Source organism: Artemia sp. Qi Xiang Cuo, chromosome 11 (assembly GCF_049724085.1).
Source record: "Artemia sp. Qi Xiang Cuo chromosome 11, ASM4972408v1, whole genome shotgun sequence".
Taxonomy (NCBI): Eukaryota; Metazoa; Arthropoda; class Branchiopoda; order Anostraca; family Artemiidae; genus Artemia; species Artemia sp. Qi Xiang Cuo.
In genome coordinates, this window is record NC_142804.1 from 27020373 (window position 1) to 27036323 (window position 15951).

General features: G+C 36.6%; 2 protein-coding genes across 10 annotated transcripts; both read left to right on the top strand.

Annotated features, from left to right (window-relative positions):
- Positions 1-48: 48 nt before the first annotated feature.
- Positions 49-12431, top strand: LOC148946823 (5'-deoxynucleotidase HDDC2). Of its 3 annotated transcripts, none has more exons than XM_089096635.1 (2): positions 49-108; positions 11740-12431. In XM_089096635.1, exon 2 carries the CDS (start codon positions 11748-11750, stop codon positions 12321-12323), a length of 576 nt encoding a protein of 191 aa, XP_088952761.1. In that variant the 5' UTR covers positions 49-108; positions 11740-11747; the 3' UTR covers positions 12324-12431. The 3 variants fall into 3 exon arrangements, with proteins under 3 accessions (XP_088952761.1, XP_088952762.1, XP_088952760.1); XM_089096636.1 differs by having other exon boundaries at positions 69-112; XM_089096634.1 differs by having other exon boundaries at positions 101-224.
- Positions 71-15836, top strand: LOC148946824 (uncharacterized). 7 transcript variants are annotated; one of them, XM_089096630.1, is made up of 2 exons: positions 71-108; positions 14452-15836. In XM_089096630.1, the coding sequence occupies exon 2, from the start codon at positions 14461-14463 to the stop codon at positions 15790-15792; it is 1332 nt and encodes a 443-aa protein (XP_088952756.1). In that variant the 5' UTR covers positions 71-108; positions 14452-14460; the 3' UTR covers positions 15793-15836. The 7 variants fall into 7 exon arrangements, with proteins under 7 accessions (XP_088952756.1, XP_088952759.1, XP_088952753.1 ...); XM_089096633.1 differs by having other exon boundaries at positions 94-112; XM_089096627.1 differs by lacking the exon at positions 71-108 and adding an exon at positions 115-224.
- Positions 15837-15951: the final 115 nt, after the last annotated feature.

Here is a 15951-nt window from a genome sequence, read left to right on the forward strand (position 1 = left end):
TTTTGGTGGAAAAAGTTACATATTTTTTGTAAAGTGCGGCAACAATTTTAAAACGTGAAAACTTTGTACATGTACAACAGTCACTTTTTACAAACCTGATTATAAAATGTAGGTACGGGAACAGATGTGTATGCCTAATTAGGGTCCTAAAAGATGCTCTTCGAGCTCATGCACCTTTTCTTTCCCTATTTATTGGTATTGAAGGATAGGCCTAAACTATGCAGGTAAAAAGGAGTGGTAATAATGTTGTGTTTGACCACATTCAAAGGAAACATACTGGTGGGCCTACTAGTGGGTCTTATAATTTAGCTGAGATGAAATTGAAAACTTCATTTGATGCCTTTTTTTTCTTATGCTCTTTCATAATTTAATAATTTCTTCTGGTGTTAATTGCATCTTGAGCCCTTAAAGGGGCCCCAAAGGTATTTATTTTTGTAACTGCACAAAGAAGTTATCAACACTAGTTAAGTTATTGAAAAGTGGTTAAAAACAGATCACTAGTTTATAAATACATTCTTCAAGAGTAGGAATGGGACAATTCCCCTCTCCCTGTAGGCTATAGCCCAGGGGTTTGTCAGGATTCATGAATGGAATTTTTTTCAAGAGTAATAGGCTATATTCCAAAAATAATTATTTATAGCAATTTAAACCTTATTTATTAGGCAACTCAATTATAAACCATTTTCCTAGCTCATTTCAGGTTTTTCAAATGCTATTGACAAAAATAGCCTAATTACCTTAATTACCTTAAATCACAGCTTGGAGTGAAATAAGGACTTTTGATCCTGTTGAATCACTCCTTGTGATGACTGTTGTAGTTGGTTAAGTTCTGGTGGAAGATTCTGGTGCTTCCCAGTCAAACTTCCATGGTGTATCTTTCCACTCAGCATCCAGATGGTGTTTGAAAGCATCTGTTGATTCAGCAGCAACAGTGTCCTCCTTCAGGTTGTTCCAGAGGTTCACAATCTGATTCGAGAAGAAATTGCATCTTGCTCCAGTTGTAGCGTGATGATTGCGGATTTGTCTAGGGTGTCCTCGTGTTTTGTGGGAGGTGTCGATCTCCAGGATCTCATTTTCTCAATTGGTTCAGAGGAGTTTGTGCGCCTGGATCATGTCTCCATGTTTCCGTCTGTATACTAAGGAGAGGAGGTTGAGTTCCTTCAGCCGTTCACTGTATGTCTTGTTTTCCATGCCGACAATGATCTTAGTGGCCCTTTGTTGGATTTGCTCAAGAACTGCCTTGTCCTTTTTGAATTGAGGGGTGGCCAGTATCATCCCCACCTCCAGTCTAGGTCTTACTAATCCTTTGTAGAGTTTGGTGATTATGTGTTTTCTCCTGCTGGTGATGCTGTGTTTGATGATGCCTAGGGCTCTACTAGCATTGGCTGAGATGTTCTGTGAGTGGGAGCTGAATTTCAACTGGGAGTCAACAATGACGCCAAGGTCTCTCTCCTCCTGGACAGGCTCAATTGTGTGGTGACTTCCAGAATTTTGGGTCATGAGGTACTGATGTTTGGGGTTTTTGTGTCCGAAGTGTATGACCTTGCATTTTTCTGTGTTGAATTCCAGCAGCCATCTTTTGACCCAAGAGCACATGTGGTTGAGATCAGTTTGGAGGGATTGGATGGAAGAAGAGGAGTTGGCAGGACCTATGAGTTTTGAGTCATCCACATATAGGGTGGTTTTGTTGCTGGTGATGAGGGGTAGCTCATTTATGTAGATGTTGAACAGGGTGGGGCCCAGGACGCTGCCCTGGGGAACCCCACTAGTGACTTTGATTTCGTCAGAGAGGACATAGCTGTTTAGTCCGGTTGTCACTTTCACTTGCTGTGTTCTGTCCCTCAGAAAGTCCTCAGTCCAACTGACCACTTGTGGACTCAGAGATAGAGTAAGTAGCCTGTGAATGAGGTATTGGTGACAAACCTTGTCAAATGCTTTGGCTAGGTCCAACAATATTATATCTACAGGTAATCCTCTCTCTAGTAGGTCAGTTACAAGACTATATGACTCAAGAAGGTTTGTGTCCACCGATCTCTTTGAGCAAAAACCATGCTGACTACTGCTGATAAGTGAGTTGGCCTCAAGATGGTTAATGACACGCTTGTTTATGATTCTCTCCATGACCTTGCATGCCACACATGTAAGGCTGATAGGTCTGTAGTGTGCTGCAGAAGTTTTGCTACCCTTCTTGTGAATCGGGATGGCTCTTCCCTTCTTCCAGTCCCCTTGAAGCTTTCTTGTGCCAGCAACAGATTGAATAGTTTTACCTGTGGGGCTGATATTGCAGTGCTTAATTCCTTCATCAGTCATGGGCTGAGACCATCAGGTCCCGTCGATTTGTTGGGATCGAGGTCCTTAAGCTGTTTGGTTACTTCTTCGATTGTGACTGGTGAGTGTACCATCAGGAAGGGAGTGTGAGCCTGTTCTGCTGGTGGGGGGGTTGATTGGGGGTCATCCATGGAGAACACTGAGGCAAACTGCTGATTAAGCAGGTTTGCTTTTTCAGAGGGGCAAGAGGATATAGAGTTGTTGTTTACCAGGTCTGGTACAGAGTGTCTGTCTGGCTTCTTATGGGAGATGTATTTCCAGAATAATTTTGGGTTTTCCTTAACGTTTTTGGCCAGTCGTTCTTTGTAGTTTGAGGTCAGTTTTCTAGTTTCTTTTCTGAGGAGGTTCCTTGCAGTTTTGTACTGCTCGTACAAAGCTGTAGTCTTTTGTTTTGTGTACTTGTCCCAAAGTTTTCTCTTCCTGTTGCGTAGTTTCTTGATTTTTGGGGTGAGGAAAGGTAGAGTTTTGGGTTTCTTTTTCCATGTTATGCTGGTGTGTTTGGCTTGGCTCTCTAGTAAGGTCTTTTTTAGAGTTAGCCATGAGGCTTTGACATCTTCTGATATAAGTGTTTCCAGGTTAGCATCTAACAGCTCCTCCACCATCATTTTGTAATTTGTAAAGGATTGCTTGGTATATTTTGATGGTTTGGAGTTGAGTTGAATAGATGAGAGAACTGGCATGTGGTCACTTGAGCCAATTGGACTGAGAGTGTGTGTGTTGATCACCTTTTCTGGGTCATTCATTATGACTAGGTCCAGTATGGAGGGATTTTGTCCTGGGCGCATTCTTGTGGGCATAGTTACTGTTTGGTACAGAAAGTTGTCGGAGAGGGCTTGTACTAATGGGTTTTGTTCAAGGCTTGACTTGGTCATACCTTGGCCATCTACCCAAGACACGTTTGGGAGGTTGAAGTCCCCTGTCATGAGCAGGGTTGCCTTTGGGTAATTGCATAGTATGAATTGCGTCATTTCGGCAATTGCTCTTTCAGAGGACAGCTGGCAAGGGCTGCTGGGGCTCCTGTAAATTGAGCTTAGGACAAACATTTCATTAGGTAGGGACAGGGAGACCCATGTAGCTTCAACCCAAGGTAAGTAAGAATTTGGGACAGAAATTTCTTTTACCTGGAATTCCTTGGAAGCTAGAACAGCCACTCCTCTTCTGTGGTTTGGATCAGACAGATTGCTGAAGATGTTGTATCCAGAGGGGCAGATTGAGTCTTCTGTCAGTTGAAATCTTGAGTTCTTGGGGCAAATTTCTGTCAGAGTTGCAATGTCTATCTGACTTAGTTGGAGCACTGTTGCCAGTTCCGGCATCTTGTTGGTAATAACATCAACATTTGCCGTCATAATAACATCAAAGTTTGCCGTTTGCTGCCTAATGCCAAATTTTTTACTCCAAAACTTTGCTGTTGACAATTCAGGGTATATATTTGTGCATTAGGGGGGTGAATGTGGGTAAATTCATGGTAAATTTGCAGTGGGCCATATAATTGGTATAAATTTACAACTGTGACTGCTCATAAGGAGACATTTATAGAAAACAATTTTTACTTTATAATGTGTATAATGATCCCAGGTAACATATTATCCAAGGGGAGAATTTTTATCCTCACTTCTTTCCTTTTTTTCCCCTTCTTTTTCTAACTTAAAAAGAATAGGAAAAATCCATGCATCCAACAAAATGTGTTATATATTTGAAATTTTGTGCTTAAAATTTTTTTATAGATGACATTTGTCTTGGCTGTTCTAAGATTGTTTTCTTTTTATTTTAAAATATGGTTTAAGACCTTCATGAATATCTTAGAACCTATATATTAACAAAGTGTATACCTGAACCCCCTAATATGGAAATATATACCCAAAATTGCATTCTGAATCTAAATATAACCTTCATTTGCATCACGAATGAATGTTACCCCCATCCCCATGATGTCCAAATATATACCCTGATTTGGATATATTTAGGGGTTGGGGTAAAGTTCCTTTGGTTATATTTATATTCAAAATACAATTTTGGGTATATATTTGCACATTAGATGGGTGGGGGTGTATAGGCCTCCTCTATTAATTCTTAGGTTCCAAGACATTTATGAATGTCTTAGAACTGTACTTTAAATTTAAAAATATATATATATATATATAAAATTTCAAACATGTAACATGTTTTGTTGGAAGCATGAATTTTTCCTTTTTTTTTTTAAGTTGGAAAAAGAGGAAAGAAGTGAGGATAAAGATTCTCCCCTTGGATAATATGTTAACTACAATCATTATACATAATATAAAGTAAGAATTGTTTTCTCAACACCTCTCTTTGTGTGCAGTCACAGTTGTAAATTTGTACCATATAATTTAGCTAGGATGAAAGTGAAAACTTTATTTGATGCTTTTTTGTGCTCTTTCATTATTCATATACAATTCCTTTGAAGCCCTCTGCTCAAGATGCAAATTCACCCCAGAAGCAATTATTGAATTATGAAAGAGCATAAAAAGGGCATCAAATGATCTTTTCACTTTCACCTTAGCTAAATTATAAGCCTCACTAAAAATTACCAACTCATTTGGCTAGATCCTTTATTTTATGCTCTTTTTAAATATCATGGTTACCTTTTTGATAATGTACCCCCACTCTAATAGTCCCAGACAAAGCCATAATAATGTATTTTTCCATTGTTTTGCATCTTCTGATCCTTCATGTCCTCTTTGTTAATCAGTTTTTCACATTCTTGACCTATTGAACAAACTACACCAAGAGATCTCATTTTACAATTGTTTGATAAAATATTGCTAGAAATTCTTTTAAAAGATGGATAATAGCAGAAGAAATGCAAGAATCTGATTAATAGAAACATAGTGCATATTATAAAGTAGAATTCAAGTTCTTGGGGCCAACAAAACTTTCTATAAAAACCTTATGTACCCCAAGGGCATAACTTAGGATTCTTGTCCTGAGGGCTATGGAGGGAGGGTTTTCATCCTCAAAGACATAATTTCCAGACCTTTCAACTATGTTGAACAAAATGGCCACATCAAAATGTTGATTGGAAATGTTGAAAATAATGGGTGTGGGAGGGAGGAAATTCTCCCTCCGATTAGTTTTGACTATGAAAAAGAGCAATAGCCCTCTTAATTTCCAATCAAAAGAGCCCTTTTTGAAGTTTTTACAACAACAATTTCTATAAAAAAACTTTATATGTCCCAGGGCGTTACTTACAACCTTAGTCCTGACGGCTGTGAGGGGGTTGTCACACTCAAAACATAATTTCTGGATGCTTCAATTATGTTCAACAAAATGACTCTATCAAAATGTTGATCAGAAGTGTTTGGGGAAATAATGGGCGTGGGGGGACATTTGCCTTCAATCACTTTTGACTATTAATAAGGGCACTAAAGTTTCTGCAACAACACTGGCAAAGACCTAATTTCAAGAACTTTCAACTATGTTGAATAAAATGGCTATCTAAAAATTCTGATTGGATGTGTTTTGGGAAAAGATGGGTGTGAGAGGGAGGTTAGTTGCCCTCCAGTCACTTTTGACTATTAAAAAGGGCACAAGCCTTTTGAATTTTCAATCAAATTAGCCTTTTTTGAAGTTTCTACAACAATGCTTTCTATAAAAACCTTATATTCACCCAGGGCATAACTTACAACCCCTGCCCTGAGGGCTGTGGGGAAGTGTCCTCCTCAAAAGCATAATTTATATCTTTAAATCAACTATGCTGAACAAAGAGGCTATCTCAAAATTTTGATTGGATGTGTTTGTGGAAATGGTGGGCATGGAAGGGATGTTAGTTGCCTTCCAATCACTTTCGACTATTAAAAGGGACAAAGCCACTCCAGTTTCCGATCAAATGAGCCCTTTTTGAAGTTTCTATGACAACTCCTTTGATACACAGTGCCCTGGTATGAAACCAAAAAATAAATAACAAGTAATACATTGTGTCAACATTGTTCTTTACTTAGGCAGCGCTATTGCGCTGCCTATGATTACCCTGCAGATGCTTTCTCAAACCAAATTTACGAGTGACACAACCATCTCCAGGGGTCCAGCAGTCATCATCTACTTTACAGAAAGTTGGCTTCTTCTTGCAGCTCTTGGCTGAAACAATTCATTGGTGGTTTCAGACTTGAAAGATAAATATCCCCAGGTGCATCAGAAATTCGCTAAGCTAATCTACATTTACAAACTTGATGTGCATATTATTAGAAGAGTTGATTCCAAAAATGTTTTGATTTTGCACCCCAAGCTTTCTCAGCCGCTGATGGATTTCTAGTTCATTTGGCAGATCCTCTTCAGAAATCCAGCAAAACAAAGAAATGCTGCATTGTTACTCTGGTATCTGAACTTTCCTGGAGCATCAACCATTTGCGAAACCAAAAACACAACCAAACCCAAAGTCTAAATTTAAAAGAAAATGTTCCTTAAAAAAAAAAAATAAAAATAATAATAACAGCTATGAACAGACAGAATAACTGGTAAAATTAATGAATTGATACAACAAAATAATTAAATCCAATATATATTATGTGTTAAGCAAAAAAATGAAAACCAGTTCCTCTTGCCAAGTAATCTCAAATTCTGCATAAATTTCTCACAGACACTGAACAAATAATCCTTGTCTGCACTAAATGAAAGCCAAAACAGTGGCTGTGATTTGCTCTTTGTAAGGCTTTAAAAATTCCATGAAGACTTATCTTGGCTTTCAAAAAATATGCATGAAATTTGGCCTATTTGACTGATTGTGTTTTAAAACTAACTGCTTTAAATTCCCCAAACTTTTTTAAGCATTGCCAAGAGTCTTGACTTTGGAAAACTTTATAAATTAGACTCTCTGTAAAAAAAAAACCTATGGATTAGATATAATCGATTTTATAAAAATACAAGGTCAATACTTGAATTTGTTTTGAAACTTGAAAAACAAGCTTTGAACTTGACCCTCTATTTAAGGGTAAGCTGTTGAAAAATGTGTGTCAATTCTGCTTTCTAGGACTATGATGAGAGAAAGGTTGAGATAGCTAGGATACTTTCTGCAAAGGAGGATGACATGTTCCCAAAGATGGTCCTTGTCAGCCAACCATCTAGGGACAAACACAGAGCAGGTGCTCCCTGATGGGGTGGGAGGATGTTGTAAGAAAAGATTTAAGAGAAATGGGAATTTCTTGGGAGGGTGCGAAGAGGGAGGCTTTAAATAGATTTGGATAGAGGAGTGTTCATAGCTGTTTGGCATCAGGCAGCTTGGTGCTGCAATGAGTTGTTAGTAGTAGTAGTAGTTCCTCTCTAATAGAGGACAAGTTAGAAAAATATATTATCTGGCCCATCCCTCCCTGTTTACTGTAGAATCCCTGAAAGAAAAAAATTATTAGGACCAGTTTTATTCCCAGTAGCAATTACTAAAATTTATAATCCCTCACAGATGGAAATATGCAGATGACTTGTTGCTCATCAGATTAAATGCAAATGCTTTAAATCATAACTCATGTTTTGGATAAACTTAGGTTCTAAACATGAAAGTAAATACTGTTAAATAAAATACCCTGACTAGGCTATTAACTTGTTGAATTCTACTCTAGTTTTTTTTTGGTTCTATCCCAACCAAAAGGTTTGTGAAACAAGTTAAACTCCTTGATGGCATAATTTCTAATAGTTTTTAAGTGGGCTGTGCATGTTTCAAATATCCCCAAAGAATCAAATGCATTGCTCTTCTTGTTTATAATTCCTCAACAAATTAAATGAACTAAGGATGCAATCCCTCTGTGTTTACCTGTCCTTTGTTGGGCTGTTACTGGAGTGTGTATATCTTGCCTTGCATCCAAATTTTTCTGCTGAACTCAGCAACAAAATTGAATCACTTCAGGAGCTTTTGCTCAAGGTTATTTATAAAGAGAGTAAAACCTCATTCTCCTTTCTACTTATAACTTCATGTCTTGCCACCTAAAGAAAATTAGGCAAAGTATTTGTTTGTGTTTTGCCAACTATGCCATTTTTATACCAGTACAAAGACGTTTTTTCTCACAATCCCCCTAGATACAGTCTGCCTTGCTCAACCTCCTAAGCTGTTCCAACTTACTTTCCAATCCATGCGTTTACAAAGAGGTTTTGCAGGACAATTATTTTATATTTGCACAAAATGTTTACAAAATTATATTTGCAGGACAATAATTTTTGTCACTTCTTATTTTATGTTGTTGTTTTTTTCTCTCCTTTTTTATGCAGTTTTAGCTCTTGTTCTTTGTTTCAAGTTCAGAGTTCTATTTTGTTTTGTCTTTTCTTTTTTGCAGCCAAGACTTTTCCGGCTGTCAGTTGCTTTAATCTTTTCTTCTATTCTTACTGATTTCTGAGTTTTGCTTATGTTTTTTTTTTTTAGCTAGTGGCAGTCATTTATCAGAAAGCGATATCCTGTGTAACTGAAGGCCAAATTTGACTGGGAATGAGCTGAATTTCAAGTCAAATTGATTTTTGTTGTTTCTTCAAAGCTAGACAGGGCCCTTTTTCAAAGGTCTGAGAGTCATATTCATAAAATCTTTTTCAAACTTACAAGTAGGAGTGATGTGGGAATGAGAACCTGAGTAACACCATAGCCATATTTTGAACTGTAGATCCATTCCTGCTTATCTATGTAGAACAGCAATTTTCAGAGTATTGGAGTTTACTGTTTGTGAGGGGGAAGGGTGGGAGCTACAAGCTGGACAGTATGTTTTCAAACTGAATTCAGCTGTATAGTACCACCACCACTGACTGCTCATTGTAAGATCAAGCCTCCTAAGGTATGTGCAGCACGTTTAGATGTGTACAATCATTCACTCTATTTTGTTCAGAATGTGTCTTTTCTCCCTCTCTTTGGAGTTTTTACTCCCTAAACTTTTTTGTTATGGTTTCTTCCTACTCGACTTGAGGACATCCTGTCTAGTTTTTCTTGTTTTCTGTTTCAGTTAGCTTGAGTGGAATTACCCAATAACCCAATTTTTGGCAATCTATCATCCTTCATCTGTGTCTTTGACCCATCCATCTTAGCCTTTATTTCCTATCAAATAAAAAAAATAAGTTTTTTCAACTGGAAGTAAAGAGCAACATCGAAACTTAAAACGAACAAAAACTATTACGTATGTGAGAGGGGTTGCCCCTTCCTCAATACCTCGATTTTTACGCTAAAATTTTACTTTTTGCCCCAATTCTATAAGAACAACTCCTGAAAGACAAGGGTCATTTAATTAGAATAATAAGTTTTTTTAAAGATTCTAAAAAAAACTTTGGCGTAAAGAATGAAGTATTGAGGAGGGGGAAACCCCCCTTATATATAATTTCTGTTTGTTTTAAGTCTTGATGTTGCTCTTTACTTTCAGTTGAAAAAACTTGCTTTTTAAATTTAATTTCTGATTTATTTTTTTAAATAGTCCCAGGAAATCTTACTCTTGTTCCATGGAAAATTCCTTCCCCCCACAGAAAATCCCTCCATGGAAAGTTTTTCCCACGCAAAATTCTCCCCTCCCCCCATCAGGAATATTCCTCCCAGATGATTCCATTCTAGCTGAACCCTCTCCCCCTCCACATAATTTATTGTATACAAATCTAGCTGAAAATTTTTGCTTAGCACACTTACATTTGAAAGACTTTATTTACTGATTGTTTTTAATCTCATGCTGGAAATCCCTCCTTTGCAGAAAATCCTTCCTGCAAATACCCCTCCCCCATTCCCTCCTAGTAGAAAGTTGTTCCCACAGAAAATTTCCTCTGGAAAATTTCTCCCATGGAAAATCCCCCCCTCCTATTGAAAGATACTCTTGACATTTCCAACCCACTAAAAAGTTTCTCCCAGACAATTGCCATTAGCATTACCACACGTAAAGTTGAGTTGACATAGAGAAAGTACAACAAATAAAAATAATTTTGTATAGGGATTACAAACAAAATCCCCTAGCGCAAAATTTCACTTGGCAAGTTCACTCCCCAGAAACATCCCTCCCCACAAAAATTATCCCCGTGGAAAATCCCTCCATGAAAAATATCTGTATATTTCCCAATAACAAATACTATACTGTATGTAAACAGTGGGCAAATCTTATGACTTACAGACCTTTCCCAGGGGGCTGTGGGGGGGGTCATGTTATCTCCAAAGGCATAGTTACTGGGTTTTTCAACCATGCTGAACAAAGTGGCTTTCTCAGAATTTTGATTCGACAACTTTGAGGGAAAAAGGGGGCGGGAGGGAAGATAGTTGCCCTTCAATCTTCTTGGCCACCTAAAAAGGGCACTCGAATTTTTAATTTCTATTTAAATAAGCCCTTGCCAGATATTCTAGACCTATTGGTTCAATGGGATCACCCCCAGGAAAAGAAACAAATAAACATTTATGCATGGTCTTTCTTCTGACAAAAAAAATCCACATTTTGTAGATGGGAGCTTAAAACTTCTACGATTGGGTTCTCGGGTACACTGAATCTGAATCTGGTGTCTCCCCCTTAGACTAAACTGAATTAATCTTATATATTTGGAATCAGCATAATAAGCCAATTCTTTTGATATATCTATTGGTATCAAAATTCAGTTATTTAGAGTTTTGGGTACTATTGAACCACTTTGCTCCTTACTTACAGTTCGTTACCACAAACTGTTTGATTAGTGACACTATCGTCAAGCCTAGTTTTTCTCACGGCTTATTTTTTCTATATACAGTCATTCAAACATGTCATCAAAACTGTCCACAGGCAATTCATTTGTTGTACAATTCTTTTATCTGTTTATCCAATCCTGTAGGCTTCATTAATTAAGAAACTGAAGGTGTCTTTTTGAGAAGCCTTTCTGTTTTACTCTTGTTGAAAGCTGTCAATGTTTTGATGGCTTTTTCACAAATTCCTTGGAGGCTCTGTAGCCAAGTGTGTAGATACGGGACGCATAGTTGTATCTTTCTATGTTCAGCCTACACTTTTCACCTTGCCCCCAGATAGGCACGTACAATAAATTCTGTCAGGGGAACAACTTTGGAAAGAACACAGAAAAGGCAGATCATGTGGAAAATGTAGGAGACAAAAGAAAGAATAATAAAGTCAAGATTGTGTCTGGGAACAAGCCCAAAGCACACCTCTTCCGCATAAGTTTCTGTTTTTGTGGTTTGATCTTTTTATTAGTTCCGAAAATCTATTACAAACAAGTTACCTAGCTTTGCCGAGAAATATCCTGGTCATAAATTTCTGCTAAGAAAATGGACAATAATTCTGATTTTCTAATATTTAAAGAATATGAAAACAAAACCACTGAATGCTATTTATGCCCAGTTGTATTTTTTGCAGTCATCACAATAAGTTAAATTGACTGTTTTTCTGTTTTACATTTTTGTTTTCTTATTTATGTTTTTTTTGTACCCATTTTTTATAATCATAAAAAAGGCAATGATTAAGTTTTGAAATCTTTTTGTTCTAGTATTAAGCATGAGCAGTTTGTCGTTGCTCGAATTCTGCAAGTTAATTGGCAAGCTAAAGCATTTAAAACGCACGGGTTGGGTGCTAAGAGATATAATTGAACCTGAAACAGTGGCTTCCCATATGTATCGTATGGCTTTACTCACTTTTGCTCTCAAACCTGAGGAAGGAATAGACCAAGTCAAATGTATGAAAATGTCGTTAGTGCATGATCTTGCGGAAAGTATTGTAGGAGATATCACCCCGCACTGTGGTGTTACAGAAGACGACAAACATGAAAGAGAGAAGAAAGCCATTTGTGATATAGCTGAACTGTTGCCAGAGGTTTCTGGCGAAGAAATTATCAAGCTTTTTATGGAATATGAAAATCAGAGGACATTAGAAGCAAAATTAGTAAAGGACTTTGACAAGTTTGATATGATAATGCAAGCGTATGAGTACGAAACTAGTAAATGTGAGCTGGGAAAACTGGAAGAATTTTTCACTTCTACTAGAGGCAAATTTACAAATGATCAAGTTAAAGAGTGGGTGAAAGCGCTAGAGGATGAAAGGAATAAAAACATCAAAAAGCTGAACACCCAATAGAAAGCCAATGTTAACAGAAGTTGATAAGATATTGCATTTGAATGAGCTATGGATAATCTTTTTTATTTCTTTCTTTTTTTGATTAATGAAAGAAATTAATTTGATTCATTTGTTGTGTTTTAAGCATTATGCTTTGTGTCAGTGAAGGTAAAGTTTTGTCCCAATAAGTTTTGTAATGTCGCCGATAGATTAGTTTGTTCAGCTTCACAAAATTCAAAATCAAGTCTTTTGACTCTTAATAATGTGCTAAAATATTGGATTCAGCTAAGTGTCCACAGAAAGTACCGTTTTTTTTGCCTTACGTTTTTTACTTTACTTGACAATAATTTTTATCGGCCAAACTACTTTAAAACTGATCTTTGTGCGTATTGTTGCTTAAACATTTACGAGTCCATGGATGTGCCTTCAGTCAGCCCTTTCCCTCCAGATCAATTATGTATGAACAAAAAAAAAAAATCAATAACCTGTTTGTGTGCAAATTGCAATTAAATTTTTTTGCACAAAATTTGACTGCGTCTAAATAATATATTAAATATTGGTTTCCAAAATAAACATCACAGAAATTTAATTACTGATTTTGATTGAAATGCACCAAGTGTTCAATGGAGAAGTTTGTGTTTGGCTCATATGCCTAATACGGAGAATGCTGTTAAGAGAATTTCCAACCAACACAATTTGTTGGTTAGCTCATATGCCTAAATACAAAAACGTTGTTAAGTGAATTCCAGAATAGACTGGCTGAAATTAGCTTCTCAAGAAAATATTTAATTTTTGTGGTATTAATCCTAACTTTCAAAAAAAAGGATTTGGGTATTAATCCTAACTTTCAGGGAATATCGTTGTGAATGTAAAAAGTTGATAGTTGATATGGTGCTTTGACGCTGAAACCGAAAAAAAGGATAAAAAAATGAACTTCAGTCATATTGGTTTCTGTAAGAAAAGGCAATTAAGAGCCACAAGACAGGAAATATGCCCGTAATTTTTGGTGTTTCCTTTTGAATTGACTGTTATGAAAAAGAAATTCAGTTAAATTACTCTATGAGCCAAATCCTAAAGGTCAAACAGTTGTCGTGTGGACCAGCCCCTGAAGCCAACAATGATTATTTGAAAATGCCAGTAGTAAGCTATACTGACATATGGCTCATTCGGAAACAAGCTTGCTATAGCCCATAAAACTAAACCAATGAAGGAATTAAGAAGGTAGACGTTTGTGGGTTTGAAGTTAGTGTCCAATTTATCTGGTGAATGTTTTCTATGTTCAAGCGTAGAAAATATGATTAAATGCAATGTAACATCAAATTTATCATACAGAATCAGAAGAAAAAAATAGTCCGATTGTCCTTTTTTGTTTTTTTTTTAGTAATAATCCTTATTCTTGAAGAATATTTTTCAAATGTGAATTATTGAAGTCTATAATTCGTCTATAGCTGTTCAACAACCCATTTAAGAATAACTAGTGAATATTTGGTTAGAATATTTAAATCCTTGTTTTAAGTATTTTTGAAACAAGGCAACTTTTCTGTAAAAAAAAAGGAATATTGAGATGACTAAAAAAGTGAGAGGCCATTACAAGCAAAAGAAGCAGAAAAAAAAGATAGTTCAACAGGCTTTTGTTTTATATGGTTGACAGGAGTGGAATCAGATTACTCAACACTGAGTAATCTTAACATTTAAACAGGACAACATTTATGTCACACTTATTTGTTTTTCATTCGTTTATCTTATATATTTGCATAATGTTCTGAATCTGTATCTTAAGTGGCTATTGAGAATATGGCAAACCTTGCAATTTTAGTACCAACTTTCAGTTGATAATATAATAATATAACGATTGTACGCAAGTTTAAAACAGACGGGTTTTCCACATATATTGATGAAATGTAAACTAAACTTTTTTCTGTTACTTACAAGTAAAGCTCTGTATCTACGACATTCAAAGTGGGTTTTTAAATAGCAGGCTAAGTTGCGCTCCTCAATACTAATGGCAACATCATTATCAGGCTATTATTGGCAATACTAACACTTGTATAGGGCTTGCTTTTCTGTCCAATCTTTTCTTTGCTTTTCTTTTGTTAATTTGTAATTTAACACGTTTTTGGGACAGAAATTTAATCATTTGTCTTTTCAGATCTACGCTATGAGAGTTCTGCTTTCTGCCTTTCGTTTACGTAGCACAGTAAAACAGAGCCATCTGTGTTTTATTAGGAAACTTGAGACTCTAAGTATTTTCAAAGCCTCATTTTCATCTGAGGCAAAGTCTGAAAAAGTCCATGTCAATGTTGGGACTATTGGGCATGTAGACCATGGAAAAACCACGTTAAGTGCTGCTATAACACGAGTTATGGAAAAGAGTGGCTTTTCAAAATTTGTAGGTTATGATGAGATTGATAAAGCCCCAGAAGAGAAATTGCGTGGAATAACAATTAATATTGCTCACTTGGAGTATTCTAGTCAGAATCGACACTATGCTCACACTGATTGCCCTGGGCACGCCGATTTCGTTAAAAATATGATTTCAGGTGCTAGTCAAATGGACGGTGCTATTGTTGTAGTTGCTGCTACAGATGGTCAAATGCCACAGACTAGAGAGCATCTACTATTAGCAAAGCAACTTGGTATTGATAAGATAGTTGTTTACATAAATAAAGCAGATTTAGTAGATTTAGAAGTATTAGAATTGGTTGAGATTGAAATGAGAGAGTTGCTGAGCGCATTTGGCTTTGATGGGATTGAAACACCTGTTATATGTGGCTCTGCTCTTCTGGCTTTAAATGGAGACCCTGGACCTTATGGTGAGCAATCTATTCACAAGCTAATTGAGACTCTTGATAAGCATATACCTGACCCAACAAGAGATTTAACATCTCCATTTTTGATGCCTATTGACAACGCCATGCAAATTCCAGGCAGAGGTACTGTTGCCATAGGTACTATCAAAAAAGGAGTTATTAAGAAAGGAAGCGAAGCGAGTTTAATTGGTTTTGGTACAAACTTAAAAACTGTACTAACAGACATTCAGGTGTTTAGAAAATCAGTTCCAGCGGCATCTGCCGGGGAGAATGTTGGAGTACTACTTCGTGGCATAAAAATCGATATTGTTCAACGCGGAATGCTAGTGGCTGCTTTTGGCTCAGCTATATCTGGAAATCATTATGAGGCTCAGGCGTATTTCTTAACAAAAGGTGAAGGTGGACGTGCAAGGCCCATTCTTTCAGGTTATCAACAACCATTATTTAGTCAAACGTGGTCTATTGATGCTCGTTACGATTTACTTACTGAAAAAGGAATGGTAATGCCAGGAGATACCTCAAAGTTGCTTATTACTTTACTAAAGCGAATGTACTTTGATGTCAATCAGCCTTTTACGATCAGAGAAGGAAATAGAACTGTAGCAACTGGTATAGTGACTAAGAAGTTAAAGGATAGAGAATTTCCTCCTGGAAAGCTGAACAAAGTTGTAATTGATTAGCCTTTTATTTAAAAATTGTTTACAATAAAAGCCGTGAGCTTAAATGCATGCTACTATAAATTGGCACTAGGTGTAATGGCAGTGATGAATAATTTCAAGGCACACAAAACCATAGTTAAATGTTATGACAAACGTACATAAAAATAAAAAAAAGAGAGA

What these genes read in the sequence shown, in the direction of transcription:
- LOC148946823 (XM_089096635.1), top strand. Translation starts at nt 11,748, where the DNA reads ATGAGCAGTTTGTCGTTGCTCGAATTCTGCAAGTTAATTGGCAAGCTA.